We start from the raw sequence: 16,924 nt of genomic DNA, 5'->3' as shown, positions 1-16,924 counted from the left end.
CCCCAAAAGCAATCTTCAGATGTTCACAAGGCCCTTGAATGAGGTTCACGTTGCTGCTCTTGGAAATGTCACTTGGGGTTGTGTTAGAGAATTACAAGCCTACTTCTATGTGAACCACCTTCACTGTACAGGCACAAACACTTGAATCCATCTCCCAGGAAGAGCAGACTCCTAACTAGGGATGTTTACCCAAGAAAAAGGAAGACTGGGGGAAGGGGGTGTGCACTGCCATCTTCATAGAGAAGTCTTCTTTGTCTTCCAGAAAGATACATTTCCTAGGGGTTGCCCCACTGGGTATGCCTCATGCCAGGAAGTCAACGCTGGCTCTCCATAAGAAGTAACAAGAGTTCCTAAGAACCTGATAGACCGCTTCCAGGAATAGAGGGAGGCCCAGCTCTCTCGATGCACATGTATGGGAGGAGGAGAACTAAAACACCCCCAAGTCCCTCCCACCCGAGAGATTCTGTGAGTTTAAGATGCTAAAAGCAAGCAATCACGGGAAGCCGTTTGCAGATAGCATTCTTACCTGACAGGAGAGTGTCAGGAAAATGCATTTTCACCCAAAGCTGTTGTATTTGAAGGTGCAGATGTACACTCACGGCTTGCATGATCGCCCCCACCAAGGGATGCTGAAATCAGAATAGGGATGGAGAAGAACACACCTCCACAACCTGACAGCCCCCCATCCCACAGCCAGGCTAACGGACCAAAGCAGAAACTGCGAGGGTCACCCAAGGGAGTCACCCAAGGGAGTCACCCAAGGGAGTCACCCAAGGGAATCACTCAAGATCATGAGGACCGGAAGTGATTCTGCCTCTTATCTCAGCTCCCAGGAAAACCCGGAAGTCGGCCTCAGGCCCTGGTGTCCAGCTGCTCATGCTGCAGCAAGAGGGAAAGGCGGTGAACCTTTTGAGTTGTGCCATGGTCCATAACAAAATTCTCAAAACCCAAAGAGAGAGAATGGTTCCAAATTTCAAAAACTCAGGGAAATACAAAAGGAAACAAGAGGGGCAATTAGCAGGAGCCCCCCAAGGATATTTAAAAGGGACTTCAAAGCAGCCTAATGGTCAAGCATCACCAACTCAGCAGAAATGGGGGCAGGCTAATCCCAATCAATGAAACAGGAGTGGAAATTGTAAAACACTCTAAAGGAAATGCATTTTTACTGCTTCCCGGGCCATTGCAGGATTACAAACTAGGCTAGGGGGGAAAAAAAAAACAGAAATTGATCGTTGAAGAGCTACTTCATTGAATAGATAAGAATGATTTGTAATTAGCATGCCAATCGTCTATGGAAGAGCCTGCTGGAAAAATCTGTCCTTCCGCATGGTATACGCGCCCTGCGCAATCTTTGCAGTCTTGTCTGGGCCATTAATCTGTTCATCACAGATTTTTATCCGACAGAGGAAAGAAAAACAATCTCACCCAGGTCCGATTTGGGTAAATTCGGAATTAGCAGAGTCTGAATCGATGCAGTTTAATGAAGTTACAGCAGGACAAGAGGACAAGTTCAGGAAGGAGAGAGCCAGAGGGAGAGAGCAAAGGAACACAACCCAACAGAAGTGAGGAAGGATCAAAAGGAGGACAGATGGGAGAAACAAGCAACAGTGGACAAAGACACCAAGAGGAGCAGAGAAGAAACATTTTAATGATGGGACTTGAAAGAGGGAGAGAGAGAAGCCGACAGATCCTCTGCTAGAGACCCGGTTCCCTTCGGGAATGCTTGAGGCTGGAGGGGGGAAGGTGCTGGCATAGAGGTGGGCAAGGTGCTGGCTGCTGATCATCTGAGAACAGAGAAGCCCAGAGCATTAAGAGCCACCCCAGTCCCAAGTCTCAGGAAGGGGGGATCATGGCCCGGGGAAAGTTCAAACAAACTTCTCTCGAGATGCAGTCCAAAAAAGAGAGAGAGAGTGCACAGAGAGAGAGAGTTGCTAGTCTCACAGGGTGGCTGGGATCTCGATTCTTCCACCAGACCCGGAGCGGCCACAAGGTCCCCGGAGGTGGGGATCGGCATCTGTTCCTGCCCAACTGCCCAGGGGTGACAGCAAGGGTCTGCGTTTCCAAGACCTCCAAAGGGAGGGGACAGGTGGGCTCTGGAGCACACACCACTTAGAATGAACAGCCGCTCCTCCTCCCCCTGCGAGACCTCTTGGGTTCAAATCCCTCCTTGCTGGGGCAGCAAGATCGAAGGAAGATCGAAGAGGAAGAGGGGGCATGGTGGAAAGTGTACTTCCCAGAAGAGGACATTTGGCTCAGGGAGCCGCAAATGTGTCCAGAGGACAGATGTCCTAAGTAATGAGACTTTAATGCTGGAGCTAATAGGAACAGTACACGAGACCAAATGCCAAAAAAGCAAGGAATAATGAGTGTTTGGGAAGGCTGCAGAAAGCAGCGACTCCTCTCCCAAGCTCTGGGGAGCAGGGCCAAGGCTGTAGCCGCCTAGGGCCAGGCTGGAACTTGGCCTCCAGGGTCTCCAGGTGGGGACGGTGGCCCCGGGCAAGGAGGACCAAGGATTCTCCTGTTCCTTTGAGCAGTGTGGGTCTGAGTGAGGGTAGGGACTGGAAAGGGCGCCCAGGAATCAGCCCCCTCCCTGGGGCAAGCCAAGGAAATTGCTCCCACAACCCCCTCCATCAGGTGAGTGCCCCTCTATGGGCCACCTGGGTGGCTCAGCAGTTGAGCATCTGCCTTTGGCTCAGGTCGCAATCCCCAAGTCCTGGGATCAAGTCCCACAGGGAACCTGCCTCTCCCTCTGCCTTTATCTCTGCCTCTCTCTCTCTCTCTCTCTCTCTCTCTCTCTCTGCATCTCTCATGAATAAATAAATAAAATCTTTAAAAAAAAAAAAAAGTGAGTGCCCTTCTCAATCAGGGACACTGCCCCAGTGCCACAGGCCAGGGTATGCGAGTCCTGCCACTGACCCCCACCATGGCCGTGACCGCCACCACTGATCAGGACGACAGAAGCTTGGGAGTAAAGCCCAGGGGTGCTGAGGGTTCCCTGGGAAGCCTTCCTTGGAGACTGCCTTTCAGGACAGAGGCCCCGAGGTCACAAGAAACAAGAGAAATCCTTTGGAAAGACTGACGAATTAGGAAGCACCAGTGAGCTGGCGGGAGCTCTGTGTGCCCCCGTGCGGGGAGGGGGGTGGTGATAAATGGAGCTGTTGCGGAGCTGGAGGTCTCAGTAATTAAAACTGGGAATGGCCCGAGGTCCATCCTCACGCCCCCAGATCACTTCTCCCTGGCGCCTCTATGACTCTGGAGCTGGGACTCTGTGCAGAGTTGCCCCAGGGATCTGCCAATACTGTCAAGGTTTGTTGTTTTTGTTGTTTCGCCCCTGGAATCAGGGTGTTTTGCTTTGCTTTGTTTTGTTTTGCGTTTCCACCTTTTCTTCACGCTGCCCTCCCCATCCTCGGCCAACATAATCCATTCTTGACAACAAGCCTTTGCACCACCCTGGTGGCTTCATGCCCTGCAGGCACTGTAAGCGAGGCCACCAGCCCGGTTCTGCGGTACCCTGGCCTGCAGGGCAGCAAGCACCCCCATTTCTCACCGTGGCAACACGTGCCAGGGCATGGGGAAGAGGGGTCTTCGTTTTCTCAGGGAACCTGAGCATCACTGACCCAGTTACATCTGGGAAGGCGAGAGCTTGACTGGCCCCCAAAGGAGATGGAGGCTGGTGATGTTCTAGCTGTGTGACCTTGGGGAAGTTACTAAGCCTCTCTGAGTTGATGCCCTCATCTGTTCAATGGGCATCTCTCCCTTGAGGGTAAAGGAAAGATGCAGTGGGAGAGTCTGTCGAGTACACAGCAGGGCTCTGGGCACAGAGCAAGCCCTGGAGACGGGAGCTCTCCCGAGCCTCTCCCTACCACCTCCTTTGCTTAATCCACGTGACCTTGAGGCCTCCTCTGAGGCCTCTGGCCCTCCTTGGTGCCAGCTCTCTGCAGGTGCACAGGAAACAGGGCTGTTTAAGCATCTGGGAAACAGGTCTCCCCCGATCCCGACCTTTGAGCACAAGAAGGGGGATTCCCAGCCAAGCTGACTCCTCCCGAGTGTCCATTTGGTGTCTGCAGGGGCCAGAGGCTGTGCCCCAGCCCACGTAGTTGGGGTGCCACCACCTGCCAGCTCCTGATGGAGAAGAGCAATGCCAGCCCCCGCTACAGCAGCACAGTGGCTGTTTCTCCAACTACATCAAGGAAAATTTAGCGACAAACAGCACCAGTGGCCCCTTATCACCTGCCCCTAAAATCAGCCCACCCCATGCTCACTCCACTTCTGTGATCAATCTGGTACAATAAGTGCACTCTTGGTGGTGGTGGTGGGGTCTAGGGACGCAGTAAACACACGGACCACGCTCACTGGAAGCTCCCCACCTCCCTGCGCGTGCAAACATTTCTGCCTCATTGATGGCTGGCTGGCCCCAGTGGGGACCGCACGTGAAAGCCAGACTGCAGACTGCAGAGGTGATGGCATCCACATGCACCAGAGGGAGGCCGAGATGCAGCTCCAGCTCTGACCCCACGCTCGGCCACACGCATCCAAGAAACTGGGTCCTTCTACCCTCAGAATCAAATTAGGTATCTAAATTGAGCTATCTGTCTGCTTATCTGGTGAACAAATGTGGGACATTCTTTTTCTTTCTCTCCCTTTCTGGGCAGTTATTTGAACTCTTTCTGGCTCATTCGACTCCTTTCTTGGAGCAGCTCCTCCACTGTCTGCCCCGACACCCCGACAGGACATGCGGCTGATTTTGTCGAGGCTGGTCATATCCCTCCACGTACAGGGTGGTCCCTGCAAAGTGGCCACCGTGGCAAGCCGGGCTCGGCTTGTGCAGGGCCGGCCGCCGGTTACTGGAACGCCTCTTCTGGGCTCAGCCTCTGGGGACAGCTGACGCGGCTCCTAGGAGAGCAGCTCTCATTACTGGAGGCACTCGTTCTCTCTGCGAATAACTGGCCGATCACCGAGTCCATTCATCGTCCCCGGCCCCGTGACTTATCGCCACTTACAAGAATCAGATCTACCCCTAAGAGGATAAAAATATGTACCATTACAGACAGTCAGAATAACATGCCACGGGCTCTGAGAACACTTCTAGGAGGGGAACAATGGCCACATTTTCTGAAGAAGAGTCAGCACGGGGCCTCCCAAGGTGACTGTTCAGAAGGAGGACACATTAGGATACGTACATGTCCTGGTTCTTTCAGAGTTACAATCAGGTACATTGCAGGACACAGGCCCCAAGTTGCATACCATAGAAATGAGTCCCACAGAACGATGGGACCTGAATTTCCAGCTTCATTAGCCATCCTTCTCTAGACCCCTCACCTTGTACTCACCCTGTCCCTGGGGGAGCATGGTCCAGTGCAGAGAAGGGGGAATGTCAGAGGGAGCCATCCTGGAGGACAAAACGTGAAATCCCCCTGCCCCCACCCACTGGGCCATGGGGTGCCTGGAGGTCTCTGGTGGTTTCTAGCAAACCTGAGACTCATTGAACCTGGTAGGTGTCAGCATCCCCGTCTACCCCTCCATCTCCGGGATGGACAGAAAGCATCCAGAGACCACATCCTGAATTACAGAGGTCTGCCCGTGGTTTTACTGGGTGGTCCACTGCTGTGGTTCACAACTTTCGAGCTTGCACCGCATCCCCCTGCTTCGATGGGCTGTGTCACTCAGATCTCACTAAAGGATCGTGCTTAGATCAGGTTGGTGCCCCTCTGCAAAGGGACATGGAGGAAACTGGGAAGAGGATCGGCAGAGAAATGCTTTTAGGGGATGGTTGAACTGAATGAGGAATGATCCAAATAATGTAGGGAAGCAAGAGAGGGGAGAAGGCTATCACTCTCATCTCTCAACATCTGGAAGTTATCTGGCGGCAACTAAGAAACGGGTGTGTAAAGCCACTGTAGGTGCTCGCTGCACACTGGCAGGAGCATGCGTGGGCCCAGGATGCAGCCTCTGCCCCTCCAAACCTTTCACCCCTGTTTCCTCAAGGGCTTCAAGGTCTAGCTCACCACCTGCTAGCTGGGGACCCCTGGCATTGTGATCTGGCCTCCCTGGGCATCGCCTCACCTATAAAGTCAGGAAGTGAGACTACATGGTTTGCCCATGACAAAAATTCTACAATTACCCTGACTACAAAATAATAAAAAGAATGATTGACCCATGAACGAAATGGTGGGGGGGCGGGGCAACAACCCCCTCCCCATGCAGGTGAAAATCCAAGGATAATTTTAGACTCCCCAAAAACTTAACTACTAAGAGCCTCCTGCTGATCAGGAGCCTTACCAACAACACAGCAGCCAACCCGTACTCTGCACGTTATGTGTCACATATGCTGTATTCTAACAATAAAGTAAGCCGAAGCGAAGAAAACGTTAAGAAAATCGTAGAAGAAAATCCATTTACTGTTCTGCACTTTATTTATTGAAAGAAACATCTGAGGGTGCATGGCTGGCTCAGTCGGGAAAGCATGTGACTCTTGATTTCAGGGTTGTGAGTCCGAGCCCCACGTCAGGCACAAAGCCTACTTAAAAAAACAAAAGGTAGAATAAAACTGAAAAAATAAATCTGCATAAAGGTAGACACGCGTAGTTCAGACCCGTGTTGTTCAAGGGTCAACTGTATTACTCTGCGTTTTCAGGATGTTTTGGTTTTACTTCTAGAGATAAAAGAAGACTAGACCGGGGGTGAAAGGCTGGGGGTACGTGTGCAATCTATCCTGAACAGGGGTGAAATAAGCCAAGGGACGGAGAGCCTCTGAGGGCTTGCGGGTAAACCCTTGCATCAAGCCGTCCTCCCCATCCGCACTACCTTCTAGAAACATGAGGTCAGAAATGTGACTCAGGGAAAAATAATGGGCTGGAGTTTCCCAAGACAGTGAAATGTTGAGGGGGTGGTAGATGGGGATTCACATCAGAAGATATTTTAAAAACAAATTTAACCCAGGCTCTAATAGAATCCATCAGAGCCCCTTCCACATTGCCAATCTGAGACACTTTACCCACAAGCTCAGAAGGCAATTTTGTGGTTCAACAGGGTGCACGTCTTCAAGGGATAGAACCAGTATCGTTAAGTAAGACACAGTGCGCCTGAATTCACTGTAATTTAAAAAAATGGATTATGCAGCATGCTGCACGGGGCACGGGGGCCAAGGAGGGAGGTGAGCGGCGACGTCCCATGGCCAGTGGCTGGGTGTGCTTTCCAGCTTGCCCTGGGGATTCTCACTCACTTTTGGAAAGGCAGCCAGAAAAGTTAAGATCTAAGGGCGATCCATCCCGCCGGGTCCCGGAGAAGTCAGGCAGTGAGAGGGGGAAGGCTGAAACCTGCTTGGGTGCAGCTCCCTTCTATTCTGGATCCTCCTCGGGCATGTCTGCCCAGGGCTGGTGAATTAACCTCTTTCCATCAGCTCCCGTCTTCGGCTGTCTGAACCACTGCCTCCTGCACAACTGATCTGAATCAACTGCAGAATCAATCTGATCTCTTATTAAAACAGGTTGAAAACAGTGAATTGGACTTTTCTCCACCTGTGTCTCAGCAGCCTAGCGCTATGGGGAATCTCTCGGTATGTTGGCAGCAGATTCCTCCCAAGGAATGTGCTCTGAGCCTGGGGTGGGGCTGTGGGTGGTGAACACAGACACGGGTGCATGCCTTCTGGGCTGGGGCGGGATGGGAGAGGACACAAAGGCAGCAAGCGATGGCCCAGGCAGGACTATCAAAGTGCCAGATTTCTGAAGAGTAGTTTGCACGGCTGAGCTGCTAAATCAAGAATGAGCTCTGCTGGCCTCGTGTGTCCAAGGTAACATCCACCTGAAAGGCTTTAGGGATTTGGTTTGAGGCATACCTTGCCCACGGCATGTGAGCGGGGCTCATCTGTGCAATGAAGGCATTTGCATGTAGCCCAGGACCTGGGCACATCTGCTTCTCATCCCATTACCTTCCTGTCTTTGCCTCTATCTTCCTGGTATCGTTCTCTAGCCCCTCATCCAGGAGCCTCCTTAAATTCTTCTACAATTTCACTCCTTTCCCTACGTGCATTTTTTTTCCCTTCCAAGGCAATAGAAAACACGCAAGGCTCAAGACCTTCGCTCCAAGGCAAGACGTTATTTTCCCGTCCTTCCAACTGCTCTATTTGAAGTAAAAAAAAAAAAAAAAAAAAAAAAAGTTGACTCTCTGTTTAGATCAATTCATTACAGTGAGCTCACAGTGCCTCAAAAAATGGGAGTGTCTGGGGATGATGTGACAGTTTATTGCCTGGGAACCTAGGAAGAGAATTCACGAGATCCGCCAGCAAAGGGGTCCTGCTCTTGAAGTTGATGTGGTCTGTGAGCACAAAACAGGCCTCTTTGGGTTTGCCATTAATTTCTAAGAGGGGGAAAAGTGGAACAAAATGTTCTCTTGATTCCTCTGGAAAGAAGCAGAGGAGCCTAAAGACAAAGGACCCTCCTAATGGTTGTAGGGTCACCTCCTGACACTTTTTCCTTTTTCCTGGTAACATCTGCTGAGGTTCCTCTGCCTGAAACCCTGAGCATGACCCCCACCCCCACCCCCACCCTAAATTCCTCCATCCCCCCCATCCCTGTACCGCGGGAGGACCCAGGGCATCCCTGGCTGTACCCAGGGCATCCCTGGCTGTACCGCCTACACCTACAACACCCTAATAGCTTCCCGCCCCATCAGCTAAGTAGCCATTTCATAAAAGATCAAAAAAAAAAAAAAAAAAAGCCAGAGTTTCTTGCTTGGAGATGCTCATCTCCAGGACACTAATGAATCAACTCTAGGCGAGGAGGAGGAAGGATGTTTGAATGGTTTGAATGGGAGACAGCTCATTCAGGGCCGTTTCCTGGGAGAAGATGGACAGCCCCTCATGGAACAAACAGCCCCAGGAAGCACCACAAAAAGCGCTCACGAAGCATTAAACTCGGTGCATGCCTGTGGTTTCTCAATTGAGTCTCAGCACCGGGAAGGTGACTGGGGGAAGGTGAGGTCGAGATCCGGGTGGGAAACGGGGCTCCGGCTGGCAAATGTGGGCCCCCCCACGCCCAGGGGCTCCCCAGATCCAGAGCACGGCTCGGCCTCTGGTCCCTTTGGTCTCCTCTGGCCATCTCTTCCTCCTCCCTGGGGTCCAGCTGATGTGACTCTGCTCATATGGTCGAATCACCAGAGAGCAGAGAGTCTCCCCTACGGACACTGGCTTCTCCTACAGAAACAGGATGGCAAGGTCTAATCACTTCTGGAAAAGACTAAATCTGCTCTTCCCTGCGGGGGCCAGAGCAGCAAAAGGAAGCCCAGCTCTAAGGAATGTGTTTCATGGGCAGGCGCAGGGCTGACCAGCCTGGGGACATAGGTGGAGGCAGATGGCTGATCTCAGGGCAGCAGCCTCCTTCCTCCTCACCCCTGCCAACCCTCCCACAAACATCCCCTTCAATGAAGCATCTCTCCTCCCTCGGCCCCGGCCTCTGCCTGCCCAACTACCATCTCCAGAGAGAGGATCACACGTTGGGGAAAAAAAAAAAAAAAAAAAAATCCTTCACCTTTTCAGAAAGGAAACGACTCTGCTGAACTATTTCAAGGCACATGGATGGAACCTAACGCACGTCCCACTTCCTCCGTGACCCCTGGAGAGGGTCCATCCTTTCTTTTCGCCACTCTCCTCCTGGGGAAAACTCATTAGGTGGGACTATTTATCTCTTCTCTTTTCCCTACTCGGGTTCCCAACGGGACCATCTGCACCAAACACTGCCTAAAATGGCAAGCTGTGTGACCTCTGAGGTGGGAGCCAAGTAAGACGAGTGGTGGTAACACACCCAGGAGTTGGGGAGCAGCCTGGGAGGGGAAAAGTCAGGATGGGACGCTGTTGTGCCTGAGTCATCCAAAGCTGGATGAGGAGGTGCCCTCCCCTGCCCCAAGGTCACTCGTGGAGTGTCCTCGAGGGACGGCGGCTCATGCTCTGTCCCCTTCCCCCAAACAGAGTCAGGCGTCGTCCCCTACCTAACAAGCACCAGCGTGACAGTTTCCAAAGCACTGAGCAGGCAATGCTACAGCTGTTGGAAGAGAAGCTGTGAACTGAATAAAATCAGGAGGTGAATTTGAGGGAGAAACATCCCATATTTACATCCTGGCCTAAAGCTGAACTCATCCCCCATCCATGGATCGCTTCCTTCCCCGGCCCCGAGGAGAAACTGCTCCGAAAGCCAACACCAGTCACTGAGCCACACACCTGTACACAAATGAGTCACCCTAGTTCGGATTTGGGGGAGGGGTCACGGTGATACAGAGGGGGCGAAAACACTCAGAGGGACCATGACATCTCCAGGGTCAAGAGCCAGTAGAACAGAGGCCAGGGACAGCATCCAGAGCCCATCAGTATCCTGCCAGGTGATGAGGAATACATTTGGTAGGTGGTAGCAAGGTCAGGGCAGGGCGGGTGGGGGCTGCGGGGCTCAGTCTAAGAAGACAAAGGCTCAGAGAAGAAAGAAGCCAAGAGAAAGGTTTGTGGGAATCAACCAGCAGGAGGTCACATAGTGGCCAGAGTTGGGGGTGGGGGGAGGCGGAATGGGAGACCAGGAGAAAGTGAAGAGGAACAAGGCTCTGGGCCTGGAGGTAGGCAGAGGAGGGATAAGGACCAGGTACATCTGCTTCAGGAAGGTGCTTTCCCCACTGGCTATTCCTTCTCTGCTTTGCAAGGTGAGCCAAGAGGGAGAACCCTTCATCAGACCAGACCCAAAGGAGACACGGGGCTGAGCGCACACCATTTGTCACAATTCCTCCATCAGCGCCCAGGACCAGCCAGGCACAGAATCTCACTTATCCTTCAGGATAAGATAGGGTGGGATGGGGCCCAGTGGTACCTTGGGGTAGTGGGTGAGGATTATTTTTTTTAAAGATTGTATTTTTTCATGAGAGGCACAGAGAGAGAGGCAGAGACAAAGGCAGAGGAAGAGAAGCAGGCTCCCTGCGGGGAGCCCGATATGGGTGGGGGCGATCCCAGGACCCCGGGATCACGGCCGTGAGCTGAAGGCAGATGCTCAACCACTGAGCCAGCCAGGTACCCAGCAGGTGTGGATTATCAAGGGGTCTGCTTTTGGAAGCACCCAGTTCTGACCCTCAAATATGTATGTCAATACTGAAATACCCACACATCGTGTGCTTGACTCAGTAAGACCTGCCAGGGAGTATCATCTTTTCTCAACATCTTCAAAGGATGAAAAAAGAAATCATGCCCAAAAATTTCTATCTGCCTTTTTCTCTCTTCATCAAGGTACGGCTGATTAATGTCCAACGGCAGCAAGGGGAAGAAGGCTTTCGGGCCGAAAGGATAATAAGCTGAGTGTAGAGACGAGCTCATGGTGTATAGTTCAGGGCAGGAGGGGCCTGCTTGGCTCACTCAGAAGCAGGACTGGTCTGGGGAAAGGGGTTGGGGCGGGGGGTGGGGGGTCCTGGTCACCAGGGCAGTGCCCACACCATGTGCCAAAAATGGATGCATGTCCCGGGGCAGGGTTTGTTCCCTGAAAGACTCTGCTGAACCAAGTCCAGCCATCCATCATCACGAGGGGACTGGAAGCAGAGCTAACTTTGCCTCCCCTGGGTGCAGCGTTTGCTGACTTGTGAGGAGAGGCCGGTTTCCTCTTCTTGGGGCTCTGGCTTCCCTCCGGACTCACTGGGAGCCGGGGTGGTGGGCTGGGAGGCAGGCAGGGTGGGGCTGGGCACTACCACATCTTGAGCTCTCGGCATTAAGTTTTGGGAGGAGGCTGCCCCCACCGCCCCCCAAACGTGAGCAGGGAAAAGGCTGCCCACCGGGCTTAACACAGCAAGAATGTTAACTCAGAGGAGAGTTCTGCCTACAGGGTTTTAAAGAACAAGTCTTCCAGTCTCGGCAGGAAAATAAGCAGCCCACTCGGGCAGGAGGCAGTGAGGAGACACCATCTGCCCTGGGTCAACCCGGAATGGATAAATCTCCACCCCTTCTTACCCGGGAGGCATCCCTTCTGCATCACCCCCGGTTGCACACCGAGAACATCCAGCTTATGCTAAATCACTTGGTACTCCCTCCTGTAGGCTTCCAACACCGTGCAATATCCCACACCCGAGAAGATGTGCTGCTCAGACTCAAAACACCAAAGGTTCCGAGGAGCGTACCCCAGAGTGCCCACTTTGTCCTGAAAGCCGAACCCGGGGCCCCCACCCCTACCCCCTGATCCAGGCTTACAGGACTTGTACAATTCTTAAGACTCAAACTTCATGGACCCCACCGCTCCTCACTTTGCCCGGTAATCCCCGCCCCCCCCCCCCCCCCCCCGTACCACCAAAGCATGCGTTCTGGACTCTGAAGAAGTGGTGAAAAGAAGCAAGCCGGGGTTTAGCTGCCAGTCAAGGGAGCGAGGGAGAAACTGGTCCTAGAGACAGAGTCAGAGCGAGGTGCTGGTGCCCAGTGTGGAGAAGACAGGGGCCCGCGCACGTTAGGGGGGCGCGGTGGCGGGGGGCCGGGGCCGGGCGCGGTGGCCGGGGGCCGGGGCCGGGCGCCGGGGCCGGGCACAGGGACCGGGCACAGGGACCGGGCGCCGGGGCCGGGCACCGGGGCCGGGCAGCCGCTCGCGCGCTCGGCCTCTCACCTGTGAATGTTCATTTCCCGCGGAGGGCGGTGGGCCTTGTCGTAGGAGACCTTGGCGAAGACGCCGGCCACGATGACGAAGGCGATCACCCCGCAGGTGATGTAGACGGTGAAGTTGGTCCTGTCCTTCTCCGGGTCGTACTTGTTCTCGGGCCCCGGCGACACCACCTTGGTGCTGGGCGTCTGCACCCACACCGGGCTCTGGTAGTTGGTGCACTGGCGCTGGTCCAGCTTCTCGTGGCGCTTCTTGCAGCAGAAGCGGTAGTAGCAGGTGCCGCAGCAGTACAGGTAGCCGCTCTCGCTGTTGTTGCACTCGAACTCCTTGTCGTACTGGCCGCTCACGTCGTAGTAGCCCCAGCACGTCTCGTAGGTGACGGCCGCGCTGGCCGCCGCCACCGCCGCCGCCGCCGCCGCCGCCCCCGCGGGCTGCCCCCGCCGGCCCCCCGCGTCCGCGCCGCCGGGCGCCCGGGCGGTGCCGTTGAGCTCGCGGCCGCCCCGGGCCAGGCCGCCCCCGGGCCGCCGGCCCCCGACGGCGGCGGCGCCCGCGCTCAGGGTCCGGTTGGCGGCGCGGCCGCGGGCGGCGCGGGCGCCGGGCAGCAGGTGCAGGGACTCCAGCGAGAGCAGCAGCAGCAGCAGCAGCAGGAGGCGCCGCAGCGCCATGGCGGGGCCGGGGCCGGGGCCGGGGCCGGGGCCGGGGCCGGGGCCGGGCGGGCTTCCGCGGCAGGCCGAGCTCGAAGGCGGCGGCGGCGGCGGGCGGCGGGCGGCGGGCGGGCGGTCAGCGGCGCCGGGGCGATGGCGCCATCGAGGCGCGGGCGGCGGCGGCGGAGCGCACGGACCGGCCGGGCGCGGGCTGCTCGGGCTGCTCGGGCTGCTCGGGCTGCTCGGGCTGCTCGGGCGCTCACGCCGCGCGCCCGCCCCGCGCTCCCCCTGCGGGCTCGGCGCGCCTCCCGGGCAGCCCCATCCCCCGCCGGCGGCGGCGCGGCTCAGGCGGGACCCGAAGCGCGGCTCCGGGCGGCGGCGGCGGCGGCGTGGTCCCGTCCGGGCGCGTCCTGCGGGACGAGACGGGAGCCGGTCACGGGGCGGGGCGGGGCGGGCGGGCGCGCGGGCGGGCGGGGCGGGGGCGCAGCCCTCGAGGAGCCCGGCCCGGCCGGAGGGGCCCGGCGGCCCCGCAGCGCGCTCCCGCGTGGGTCGGCTCCGGGACGGAGCGGGCTGCGGCGGGGGCGGCGGGGGCGGGGGCGGGGGGCGCGGCGTCCGGCCCTCACCCACTCACCGTGCCCGGCTGCGACTGCAGAGGCGGCGGCGGCGGGAGGGAGGGAGGCAGGGAGGGCGGAGCGCAGCGGCCGGGCGGGCCGAGAGCCGGGAGCCGGGAGCCGGGAGCCGGGAGCCGGGAGCCGGGAGCCGCCTGCACTAGTGCCGGGGCGCGTGCGGGAGGGAGCGAGGGACACACGCACTCAGGAGGGAGGCGGCGAGGCAGGCGAGGCAGGCGAGGCGCGGGAGGGGAGGGGAGGGCAAGGGGGAGGGGAGGGGGAGGGGGACGGGGAGGGGGCGGGCAGCCGCTCGCCGCCGCCCACGTTACCCGCCCGGGCGCCCGGGGGAGGAGGGGGCCCCTCTCCGCTGCTCCCCCCTCGCGGCGGCACTTGGAGCTCCGCGTCACCGGAGCCCCGGACCCCGCTCACCGAAACGGCGAGCCCGCGGCGGAGGGGGCCGGAGGGTCCCCCCTGGAGCCGGCCCGCGCGGCTGGGCCCCGCCTCCGCTGCCTTTGCCCCGTGCGGGCCGCGGCCAGGGCCCCACCTGCCCCGAAGCCCGGGCGCTGCGCTGCCGGAGCGGGACTCGGGGGATCTGCGAGCCTTTGCCTCTCCCTAGTGGCGGCGCGCGCAGCGGAGGGAAGGAGGCCAAACCCATTGCTACAGGTTCCTAAACTGAGACCAGGGGTCAAGGGGCTGGTCCGAGGTGCTGGGGCTGCCGGCGAGCTGGGCCTGTGCTCTCTTCCCCGCGGGCACTCTCCTCTCCCCCCCCCCGCCCCACCCCCGCCAACCGCACTCCCGCGGGCGCAAGACAACCCCAGGGCTCGGGCGCGGTGGCACCTTTGATTGCTTCTTTCCGGAGCTTTTTCCGGAGCTCTGGGTTAGAAAAGCTGCCCGAGCCCCTAAGCTTTGAAATTCCTGTGCTGTAGGGGAAGGCGGGGGTGGGGGGCTGGGGGGGGACCGCAGGGACGGAGGTGTTCCTGTGCGCTTGCTCATCTGATCCATGGAAAGGAGAGTCCCGGGTCTAACTCTAAGCCTTGAGGCCACCCCAAGAGGGAGTCCTAATCATCACCTTTGGCACGTGTCCATGGAGGAGATGGGGAAAATGAGAACGGAAAGCAGGGGCCCCTGCCAAAATTCTGCCCGTGTGTCCTGGCCTTTTGTTGCAAGTGCCAATATGCTCCGTTTGAAGGCAGGGGCAGTTGTCAGAGTGTGGGCAGTAGAGACTGTCCCGAGGTTGTCCATTAAGTCTCACTCCTGCCGGGTCCAAGCCCCGGATTCCCCAGTGCCAGAAAGGCAGAGAGGCTCTGCTTGGAACTCACGGACCCCAGATTCCAGACACTAGAGGCAGATCCTGGGATGCCTTCCCTCCCTCTTCCTCGGCACTTCCTCCCATTCTCTCAGCCGCACCTCACCTGCCACTCTCAGTGCTTCTGTCAAATAAACAGGTGTGGAGAGCCCACACTCCACCAGGCACTGTGGCAAGTGGCGGGTAAAAGATGAGTAAGCCAGTTCCCCTCCATCGAGGAGGGAAGTTTGGAGAGCGCTCCGAAGGCATAAACAAATGTTTTCCAAGTCCATGGCCATGTCCCATGTAAAGATGGGCTCGGAATGCTCCGAGAGCACAGGTGTCAGGCTCCTCACCTAGCCTGGGAAGGGACAAGGTCAAAGGCAGCTTTCTGCGTGAGTTAATGAGCAGAACCCCGAATGCATAATTAAGAATTAATCCAGCAAACAAAGGGGAAGGCCACTCACAGCAGAGACAAAACCGGAACGACGGGGGGGGGGGGGGGGGGGGGGGGGGGGTACGGGGGGGGGGGGAGGGGGGAGGGGGTGTGAGCAGAGGTTCAGCAATTGAGCATAGATTCCCAGGGAGTCTTCCAAAGAAAGCTGGCAGAAGGGCATTGTATCTCCTGCCAAAGAACTTGAATTGATTCTATAGTTGATGGAGAGCTCTTGGTGGGTTCCACTCAAGGGGAAGCCACGGTCAGATTTACACATTCGCTGGATCTCTGAGTCAACAGAAGTAAGGAATATTGCATGGGAGAAGAGCAATCTGAAAGCTCTTCTGATGATCCAGGTAAAATCGGACAGAAGGCTCAAGTAGATTTTTGGTAGTCGGTGCCCATTAGCGGAGATGGCTAGCATGGTCAGAAGAGCTGGTTCATCACGGCACTGGCAGTGGACGTGCTGAAGTGCCTTTAAGAGCCGTAAGTAGAGTTGTTCAGCACAAGAGCTTCAAGCTCAGGAGAGCAGATAAGAAAAGCATATGCGTTTGGGAATCCTAACGTAGGCGTATCCTTTTGGAAATCATAAAAACATATTCTTGGCCTTTATACAATGTGCAATCTTTTTAAAAAGATCTTATTTATTTGAGAGAGGGCAAGAGTGTGCACTTGAGCAGAGGGAGAGGGAGAGAGAGAATCAGAAGCAGATTCTCCACGGAGTACAGAGCCAGACACAGGGCTCAATCTCATGACCCTGAGATCCTAACCAGAGCTGAAATCAAGAGTCAGATGCTTTACCCACTGAGCCACCCTGGGTGCCCCACTACGGGTAATGAATTCGTTTCCTTCCTTTTCTCTTCCCTGAGCTTTCACCTCCCCTTCTTTATTCTAGAATTGCCGATTCCTCATCTGGCAGCTTCTAGCAATAAGTAGAAGCATGTCTTCCTCGTGTGGGACTCTAACAAGACTTGATCAAAAAAAAAAAAAAAAAGACTTGATCAGTGGTACTGAGTAAGGGAAATTGCTTTGGTTCCTTAGATCACCCCCACACACAAATGTGTTCTGAACCCATGTGCTCACAGATGGTAGCGTCAGCAAACCCACAGAAAATAATAGTATCTCAGAGTTAGACAGGATCTTCAAGTTTATTCATTCCAACCCTTACTGCAGTGCATTATATGCATATTTTTCTTAAGTTTTACTTATTTAGGGATCCCTGGGTGGCGCAGCGGTTTGGCGCCTGCCTTTGGCCCAGGGCGCGATCCTGGAGACCCGGGATCGAATCCCAGGTCGGGCTCCCGGTGCATGGAGCCTGCTTCTCCCTCTGCCTGTGTCTCTGCCTCTCTCTCTCT

The 16,924-nt window shown here is 56.3% G+C and overlaps 1 protein-coding gene across 4 annotated transcripts in view; it reads right to left on the bottom strand.

Annotated features, from left to right (window-relative positions):
* Positions 1–13,261, bottom strand: part of SHISA6 (shisa family member 6) — a 275,521-nt gene extending 262,260 nt beyond the window's left edge. For all 4 annotated transcript variants that reach the window (XM_041771846.1, XM_041771847.1, XM_041771848.1 and 1 more), the window contains exon 1: positions 12,603–13,261. In XM_041771846.1, coding sequence (XP_041627780.1) covers positions 12,603–13,261 — 659 coding nt within the window. The remainder of the gene's footprint in view (positions 1–12,602) is intronic.
* Positions 13,262–16,924: the final 3,663 nt, after the last annotated feature.

This window comes from Vulpes lagopus, chromosome 10 (genome assembly GCF_018345385.1).
Source record: "Vulpes lagopus strain Blue_001 chromosome 10, ASM1834538v1, whole genome shotgun sequence".
NCBI lineage: Eukaryota > Metazoa > Chordata > Mammalia > Carnivora > Canidae > Vulpes > Vulpes lagopus.
Note: the sequence above shows the minus strand (reverse complement) of the source record. Positions and strands in the feature narration are given on the sequence as shown.